At 37.1% G+C, this 10205-nt stretch overlaps 1 protein-coding gene across 1 annotated transcript in view; it reads left to right on the forward strand.

Moving 5' to 3' along the window:
- SLC38A4 (solute carrier family 38, member 4) overlaps positions 1 to 2677 on the forward strand; it is a 32287-nt gene extending 29610 nt beyond the window's left edge. The window contains exon 17 of the mRNA XM_008565814.1: positions 712 to 2677. Within this exon, the coding sequence (XP_008564036.1) occupies positions 712 to 813 (102 nt within the window). The 3' untranslated portion in view covers positions 814 to 2677. The remainder of the gene's footprint in view (positions 1 to 711) is intronic.
- The last annotated feature ends 7528 nt before the right edge of the window (positions 2678 to 10205 follow it).

The following is a 10205-nucleotide window of genomic DNA, read 5'->3' on the forward strand; positions in this document are numbered from 1 at the left end:
ATGTACCAAATCAATTAACCATTACTCTATTGTTGCACCATTAGGTTATATTTCTTCACTGCATTCTCTCTCTTTCCTTAACTAGGGTTCTAAATTGACTGATCTATTAGGCATGGGCATCTAAGTTATTAAGAATAATACAATTCGGGCCAGATGTACCAAATCAATTAACCATTACTCTATTGTTGCACCATTAGGTTATATTTCTTCACTGTATTCTCTCTCTTTCCTTAACTAGGGTTCTAAATTGACTGATCTATTAGGCATGGGCATCTAGGTTATTAAGAATAATACAATTCAGGCCGGCCCGGTGGTGCACTGTAGAGTGTGCCGCTTGGGAGTGCGGCGGCGCTCCCGCCAAGGGTTTGGATCCCATGTGGAGACTGGTTCTCGCTCACTGGCTGAGCGCGGTGCGGGCGCAACACCGAGGGTTGCTACTGTAGAGTGTGCCGCTTGGGAGTGCGGCGGCGCTCCCGCCGAGGGTTCGGATCCCATGTGGAGACCGGTTCCCGCTCACTGACTGAGCGCGGTGCGGACGCAACACCGAGGGTTGCAATCCCGTTGCCGGTCAGTAAAAAAGACAACAACAACAAAAAGAATAATACAATTCAATATGCAAATCAGATTGTTACCTTACATGAACAACTTATAAAAACAAATTGTGCTAAGTATGGTTTCTGTGTTCCCTGACACGTTCTCTCTGAATTACAGGCTTTAATTTTCCTTTTGGTTGGAATCATCTTTATGATTGGAAGCATGGCGCTCATTATAATTGACTGGATTTACAATCCTCCAAATTCCAAGCATCACTAACCCACGGAAAATAACTTGGTTTCCATTGGAAATGGTTGCAAGTTATGCTTCAAAAGACACTTGAGATATCTTGACGGGAATGTTATTCATAGGAAATAACAGGAAGATTCCAAAGACGTTTACTAGTAATATCACCAGACACCTATGGAAGAGAAAATCATCATTTTTGTCAAGAATGGCTGTTCATGTGTTTAAAATCTGCAGTGCACATTTCTAGCCAGGTTTTAGTAGAGCAGTGTGAGATGATCAAGGTGTATTTTTGCTGCTGTACAAGCAGAATAAGGTAGCTGCATGTAATGGCCATCAAATAATACCCTTCCCCCAATCTTCTACCCTCCCTCCATCCCCCCCAAAAAGTACCAAATACTTGTATTCTCAGAACATCAAACAAAAATGCCCTGGTTGCAAAGCTATCACCACTTAATGCCTTACCCCTAGTCTTGCACCACATACTCTGGGTCTGTTTGCTAACAGAGGTCAAAGTCATGTCTTATGAACTGTCCCTGTAAGGTGCATGAGTGTTCAGACACTGGTCTAGAACATCTTATTGTTAACAGTTAAAGAATATTATGCCCATTCTGTTTGTGACATTGAATTAGTGACTTCCTCATTCAATGGATTTTTTTGGTAAATGTTAAAACATCTTACTAAACATAGAGAGGGGCTTTACTTAAATTTTAGAGCAACTACAAAAATAATGCTTATAGTTAAACTGCCTGTTCTAAAAGCATCTGCTTTCTAATGTCATTTCTAGTTCTCTTGTTATACTTTTGTCATTGAACAATGCTCTCCCTCTCGTCTTCCATTCTCATTCAGAATTTTTAGAAGACCACAATTCATGTGGAGATACACTACCCAGTATTGTTTGATACATTTGTATTTGATAAACATTCAGTTCAGGAAACTGTGATTTGCTGTATGTTTATGTATATAATCTTATTCTGTAGTCATCAGAATGTTAACGTATGGTACATTTGATTTTTATTTTTTACATGTGTAGTTTTCTCTCTTCACAGTAAAAACATTTATATTATTGGGGGTGGGGCAGGGAATTAAGTTAGTGGGCTCAAAAATCCATTTGTGTATATATGTCTATTGGGGATATTTTAAATTTGAAACCTAAGTTATATATAGTCTAGTAATGCTCTTCTTCAATGTTTACAATAATATCATAATTATCTACAAAAAATAAGTCCCTTATTTGCAAATAATTATCAGTACTAAAGTTGTTCTTTAAATTTAGCATGTCTAAAATAGGATTTAGTTCCTTTTAGCTTGCACATTTGTCATTTAGTACAATGTTGAGTAATTCTCCAAAAAAAATAAAAGTGCTAACACTTCAAAGAAATGCAAACCATCAATCTTGTTCACTTCGATACTTACATGAAATGGATTTAAAAACTACCATTCACTGCCTAGAATTTCTGGAGTTTGCTACTTTTTTTTTCCAAGTTGGTAGCAAGAACACTTCTTGAACATTTTATATTTTAGTAAAGCCAAGTATGAAATAGAAGTATCACACAAGTATAACAATATTAAATCAAATTTCAGTAGTTTTTGTGAAATGTGCCTAAGAAATTGTATATTTGTTTTATGTATTATTTCCTAGAGGCATAATACTGTAAAGTGGTGCACTTTGTTATCGAAATTGAGCATTACTAGAAACTATCATAACTTTTTAGTTGCTATTATTTGGAATAAATTTTTCAAATACCATCTTTAAGATATATTTCCATTTTAATTCATCTAAAGAGTGTATCAAAATAGAAAGTGGAAAAAGGTATTTTCTGAATGTTAAAAAATGTTTAATCTGAATATATTTAAATGTAAATATCAAAGATTAATCCAAAAAATTGGAAAACTAAAATTTGCATATAACACTTTACATTTAAAATGACTAACTTGAAAATATCCACACATATAATTATATAAATATTCAATACTACAGTGCCAAATAATAAAGTACCGTTTTTTTCTCATGTCCATTTTCAGGATTAAAATTCACAGATACTGCAGGGCAGATGTACATTTGGTATTTTATGCTGATTGATTTAACTCCACTTGTAAACAGATGAAAATTTTATTTTCTTACTTCATTTATAAGATGGTTCAATGTATTGGGAGGCTTTTTTTTATTACAGAAAGTGTGTATTGGTATATAATAAATGAACTTTTCAAATGACTTCCATGTGAATTTCTTCCTATCATTGAAAAAGGCTATGAGTTATTTATACATGAAACAAAATTTAAAATCTAAATATTGTCTTTCTCATATTTGTCTATGTTCCATGGTCATTGTTACCTTAGATATATAACTAACATCTACTGCCATAAAGAAAATAGTTGTCATTTTATTTTGGCAAAATAAATATCTAACCCTAAATCATTTTTATTGTATGTCATCACATATGAGATACCTCAAAAAGTTCATGGAAAGATTCAGATTATCTTTTACTTCTATTTTTTCATGAACTTTTTGAAGTACCCACATATGTAACTCCTGGAATCAATGTGGAAGAAATGAATCTCTTTATGCTTAATTAAGGAGAATTTATTTAGAACAGAAAATGAGGGAATAGAAGAAACCTGGGAATAATAAAATAAAGACATGGAAAATATGGGATCAGGGAAAGCAACATGTGAGTGCCAAGAATTGGGTAGAAGTGGAGTAGTAGTAGGATTGATGGGTCATATGGTGAGTGTCAGCTTAACTTTATAAAACACTTCCAAATAGGCCTCCAAAGTGGTTCTACCATTTTTATTTCCACCCGTAATATATATGAATTCCAGTGACTCCTTATCTTTGCCAACATTTGGCATTATCTTTTGTACTTTTTTAGTGGGTGTGAAATGGTATCTCGTTGTGATTCTCATTTTTACTTCTGTGAAGGCTACTGTCGAAAGCTTTTTGTGGGTTTAATGGCCATTCACAAGTCTTCTTTTGTGAAGTGTCTATTCAAATCTTGTGCCTATTTTAAAATTAGATTGTTTGTCTTTTTATTGTGGATTTGGAGGAGTTCTTTAAATATGGATACATGTCCTTTGTTACATTGTCAATATATTTTCCCAGTCTATGGCATGCCTACTCATTAACTACATTTTCTGGGGCCAGGTCCATATAGCTTGAAGTTCTGCAATTCATGTCTTAATGGGATCAGATTAATTAGAATAGTATTGTCATAATTAAATGTTTAAATTTTCAAGTTGGAAGGATAAGAGGCTTTTCTTTTTTTCTTTCTTTTTTTTTGGGAGGGGTGGTGGTATATTTTTTGCCTTGTAGTTAGCGTTATTTAATGTATGCTATCTGGTTCTGCTTTTATACAGATATATGATTTAAAATAACTTTTCCTAAGTCAGTTTTCATTTGGTTAGGAGATCCAGTACTACCTAGACAGGCTCATGACATCAAAAACCCTTTCTGACTACTTGTAATCAACTTCATTAGTTTTCTCAGCTCCTGTTACAGGGACACATAGGAGGAATTACTTCATTAATTTGTTTTTCCAACCTGGAAGTTCTGCCATTTTGTCTTGACTCTACGTTTTCCTTATGTGCAATAGCAGTTTGAATATCCTTTGCTTCTGTAGTATGCAATTCCATGACTGCCGTCCCAATCAAAAATGTAATAATTTTGCAATAGACAGTGCTGTAGACTGGATGCCTTCCCCACTTCACTGAGGCTTAATCCCCGTTGTAGCTGTTGAAGGTGGGATATCCTGTTATGGTAATCGAAAGGTGGGGCCTTGAAGAGGTGATTAGATCGTAGGACCCTGCAGTAGCGAATGAATTAGTAATGGTGGTCAGGGGTGTGGTTCTGAGGGCTTTAAAAGAAGAGCACATGAGAAGATAGTCTCTCTCTGCTCTGCCATTTTCTGCCATGAGAGACCCCTGAGTGACTGTCACCACCACCAAGATCCTCACCAGATGTCTTCCCTAGACTGGATTTCCCAGCCTCAGAAACTGTAAGCAGTAAATTTCATTTTCTTATAAATTATCCAGTTCCAGGTATTTTGTTATAAGCAACAGAAATGGACTAATACAGACAGTGCTGAGGAAAACAGATTGAAAAAAAAAATCATTGAGGGTCTTTCTTCACACCACACACCAAAATGAAAAAACTCGATACACAAGCCAAAACATAAAAGTAGACATTTCAGGAAGAGCTATTTGATGGCTGCATGTGAAAGTAAATAAGAATGGGAAAAAACCACAAAGGCAAAAGTGAGTGCACATAACGACCAACAATGAAAAATCATTTTGTACATTAAAGAACAAACAACTTAGAAAACACTAGCTATTCTAAAAGATAGACCGATCTATGAATGTACGAAGAGAGAATACAAACTAATAAGAAAAATTCTAAGAATCTAATAGAAGAATGGGCAATGGGTATGAAATTACAGAAGAAAAACAAAAGGTGAATGAATATTTACAAATAGTTTGACCTCACAATGAATCAAAGAAACACAAGTAAAACCACAATTAAATACAATTGTTTTGTTTGTCAGATTACTAAAATAAACAAAGATACTGCTCCAGTGAATGTGGGGAATAGAACGCTCATTTAACGTTGGTGGCAGTAACTTTGGCTCAGCTTTTCTGGAAAGCAATTTGGCAATATGGATAAAGAACTTTAATGTTTGTAGTAGGCAGAATGGCCCCCCAAAGATATACACATCCTAACCCCTGGGACCTATAAATATGTTACTTTACATGGCAAATGAGACTTCGCAGATGCAATTAAAGAACAAATCTTAAAATAGGGAGATTATCCTAGATAATCTAATCACACAAGGCCTAAAAATCAGAGAATTTTCTTCAGCTGAAGTCAGAAAGATTCCAAGCATGAGAAGAACTCAACCTTTCATCGCTGGCTTGACAATAGAGGAAGCACATGGAAACCATGAGAAGAAAATTAATTCTGCCAACAACCTAAGTGAGCCTAGAAGCTGACTCTCCCCCTGAGTTTCCAAATAGGAGCCCAGGGCAGTGACACCTTGATTTGTGGCTGTGAGACCCTAAGCAGAGTACCCTGCTGAGCCTGCCAGACTTCTGACCTATAGATCTGTGAGATAATGAATGAGTGTTGTTTTAACCCACTTAATATGTGATAATTTGTTAACAGAAGCAATAGAAAATGAAATACAATATTCATGATCTTTGACCCACCAATTTCTTCTTTAGGAATCTATTCTTAGAAAATAATCAGAGAAGTGAACTTAATTTTATGTACAAATGTATTGTTTTAACACGTAATGTTTACAATTTTGAAATACTCCAAATTGCCCAAAATTGAGGAATGATTCAATAAAGTCTAGTATCTTCATAGGCTGAAATATGATGCAATCATTTCAAATGTTTGAGTAATAACCAATAAAATGAAAAATTATGTTATAATATTCAGCAGGAAAAAACAAGAATAAATGCTTCATTATCCTAATTTTAGATATTAAGAATGCATGGACATCGAAAGGAAAAAAGGAAATAGGCTTAAAATGTTAAAAGTAGATGTTTCTATGGGCTGGCCCGGTGGCGCACTGCTATAGTGTGCCGCTTGGGAAGCACGGCGGCGCTCCCGCCGAGGGTTCGGATCCCACATACAGACCGGTTCCCGCTCACTGGCTGAGCGAGGCGCGGGAGCAACGCCGAGGGCTGCGATCCCGTTGCCGGTCCCAGTCCGGTACGGGGGCGACACTGAGGGTTGCGATCCGTTGCCGGACACGGAAAAAGACAAAAAAAGAAAAAAAAAAAGTAGATGTTTCTAGGTAGCAAAATAAGAAATAATGTTAGTTTTCATCTTCATATTTTTCTGTTATTTTCCTAATTTTCTACAAAGAGCATACATTCCTTTTATAGTTTGGAAAAACTTTAAAAGAAAGAGAAAAGTTCTTCTGCCACTTTATATTTTCTGAAAAAAAGAACTAAAGCATGTTGCCAATTCCTATACATTTTCATATTTTCAGCTGAGCCTAAAGGCAGAATTGGATCAAAGTGAGATTCATGTTTGGAAAAACTTTAAAAGAAAGAGAAAAGTTCTTCTGCCACTTTATATTTTCTGAAAAAAGAACTAAAGCATGCTGCCAATTCCTATACATTTTCATATTTTCAGCTGAGCCTAAAGGCAGAATTGGATCAAAGTGAGATTCACGATTGGGGACACTTTCTGACGGCTGGAGCAGAGGATGGGACAGAGCCTGGCCGGAGGTGGGGCTGGGAAGAGATGGGACCAGCTTGTTGAAGACAATGGTGTAGGGTAGCTAGTAGACCAGGAATTGAGTCCCAGATCCATGATTTGGGCAAGTCATTTAATTTTACTAAGCTTTTGCTTCCTTATTTATTTATTATTATTATTGTTATTTTTTGGAGCAGTTTCTGAGTAATACAATTCCCAAGATCATTTAGCTTAAAATCATTGTAAATACCAGAAGGTCCTCATAACATGGTCATACCTCTAGCACAAATGCTTGTCAACAGTCATAAAGAAGGGATCACAGAAGATCCCCAAAGCATACCTTGCAGCAGTGGTTTCTGCAACTTGGTCCTGAAAGTGAGTAGCTGAGTCAAATGCTTCTGAGGAGCACTCTGCCTTGAGACTTGGGCTGAATAATCTAATAAGCAAACATTTGTTCAGTGAAAACCACGCACAGTTGTTGTCCTAGGCAGAAGAATACAGAGTAGTCCTTGTCTGAAGGAACTTACAGACTAGAGGCTGGGACACATGCATCCAGACAATTACAATATGGAATGGAAAATGCTATATTACATACCCGGGACTCTATGGAGCCTCTAAGGCTAGTGCCCAAATCAGCCTTGGCAGAGAGAAGCAGTCAGAAATTTCTGGAAGGAGATGCTCTCTAAGCTGAATCCTAAATTCATGTTGCAGATATCAAGTAAAGAGTAAAGAGGCAGAGGGAGCAGCATGCACAAAACATGATCCCTCCCGCCATACACACAAACGTGTAGATGCCTATACCACACACACACCCTGTACTGGATTCCTACTGCTGCTGTAAGAAATTACCACACACTTACTGGTATAAAAAACCACAAATTTATTATCTTACTGTTCTGAAGGTCAGGAGTCCTAAAATCAAAGTGCTGGCAGGTTGCCTTCCTTCTGCGTGGATGCTCTAAGGGAAAATCTGTTTCCTTGCCTTTTCGAGCTTCTAGAGGCCACCTAAATTCTTTGGCTCACAGCTTCTTCTTCCTTTGAAGTTATCACTATAGCGTCTTCAAATTCAAATTTCTCTCTCATACCCCTATTTTCACCCTCCCATATCCTTCTCTGACTTTGACTCTCCTGCCTCCTTCCCTTTTAAGGATCTTAGTGATTACACTGGGTCCACCCAGGTAATAAACAGTAATCTCCCCACGTGAAGATCCTTACTCACATCTGCGAAGTCTCTTTTGCCAGGCAAGGTTGCATATTCACAAGTTCCGAGGATCAGAGCATGAACATCTTTGGTGGGCCATTACTCTGCCTGCCATATGGCCACATGTATATCACACACCACATTGCACAAGCACACAAGCACACCCTACACCACACACACACGTTCACGTTCATATGTGCACACACCACATGCACGCACATATTATCCCAGAGGCAGTGGGACATCGCTGAAGAATAGTAAACCGGAGATTGAAGATCAAAGATACACCCTAGAAAGACTATCCTGGCCACTGAGTGGAGAATGGAACGAGAAGGAGCTAAGATGGAAGGGAAAGAAAGATCGCTGAAAGCTGTAGGGCTGTGCTGGGCGACTGAGCACATCGAGAGCAATTATTCTCATTGATACCTTCATTCTTTCTTAAACTCGGGGAGTGTTTTTGTTCAGGAATTTTCCAGAGAGGTGGATTTCTCCAGTCTGTTTTATACTCGATGTATCTTTCAAAAAATTCTTATTAAGGAAAGATTGAACTGGGGGAAGGAAAATAGAATGCATATAAAAATACATAATTCTAAGCACATTTTATTTTTTTCACATTTTAACATCTTGGAAATCGGGAGGCATTTTACAGTAACTTTCAGCAAGTGGCATTTAAGTCATATTAGTCATAGTTGTCGCCAAATGTGTATCTAAACATGTAGAACGAGTACCAGCAATTTGCTGATTCCACTGATGATAGTGGTGCTTTCTTTATGCACTTCTGCATTGCCAAGAGTCTAAGGCAGAAAGGAGACATTCTGTGGAAAACTACAAACATCTATGATTCTTAGGCAAAAATTGAGAATTGATTCATAAGAGTTGGACACTGTATGGGGGAAAGTTTTAGGAACACCTTAACCAATTTATTTCATTTATGTTCTCTTTTTAACATATGCACAGTAGTTTTATTTGATTTCATCTAAAGTTCTAAAAGACCTCTTTCAGTAATTAAAAATAAAAATTCTAAATATAAAAAAGCATTGTGGCCTGGCTTGTGAAGCAGTCTCTGTCTCCCACAAGCAACAAGCCAGAGAAGCCCCTGTGGGCATGAAGTTCCTCTAATGGAGTCTCTGTAGGTGGACAGAGCTGGCAGTAGGCACCTGAGCTCTGTGAGCTGCCCTTCCAGAAAATCTATTGGTTCAATGAGCCTAAGAGTCCCCTTCTCTGGCCAGAGCCATCAGGGATGCTGGAGCTCACCCACAGGGGGATCCTGCCATTACGAGCTTCCAGCTAGAGAAAACTTTCCTTCCTGCAGGCTTGGGACACCCTTCTACTACTGAGAAATCTGGCAGCCTGGCTGAGGGAAAACATTTTTGTCCCTTCAGGCAGCACCAGCAGGAATCAGTGGAAACCCCAACAGAATCATAAACCAAGCAGACTGAATAGTACAACGAAGGGTCTTAAAATTAAACTGTAATCAGTTCTATAGCCCACAAAGTAGGCCAAGAACTGTGTAGCAAATCTAATAGAGTGACTGTTTGCTACAATAAAAGATTGAAATAGAAGAGATAGAATATCCAGTATAAACTGGAAATCATCTGTCATACCAAGAACCAAGAGAATTACAGCTTGAATGTGTAAAGACAATTAACTGATGCTAACACTGAGATGAATCAAATGTTGGAATTATCTGACAAGGATTTTAAAGCAGCCTTTATAACAATGCTTCAACAATTAATTACAAATTCTCTTGAAAAAAATGAAGAAATAGAACATCTCAGTAAAGAAACAAATTATTTTAAAAACTTAACTGGAAATTATAGAATTGAAAAATATGGTAACAGAAATCTAAAGAAAAATGCCTTAAGTGCTTAATAGTAGGTGAAGATGAAGGAAAATCAGTGAACTTGAGTAAATATCAATATAATTTACCCAATTTGAGCAACAGAGAGGAAAGGGACTAAAAACAAACAAACAAAAAAATGAAATAAGCAAAAAAACAACAGGGGTGTGTGTTTGTGG

Source organism: Galeopterus variegatus, unplaced genomic scaffold (assembly GCF_000696425.1).
Source record: "Galeopterus variegatus unplaced genomic scaffold, G_variegatus-3.0.2 Scaffold204, whole genome shotgun sequence".
NCBI lineage: Eukaryota > Metazoa > Chordata > Mammalia > Dermoptera > Cynocephalidae > Galeopterus > Galeopterus variegatus.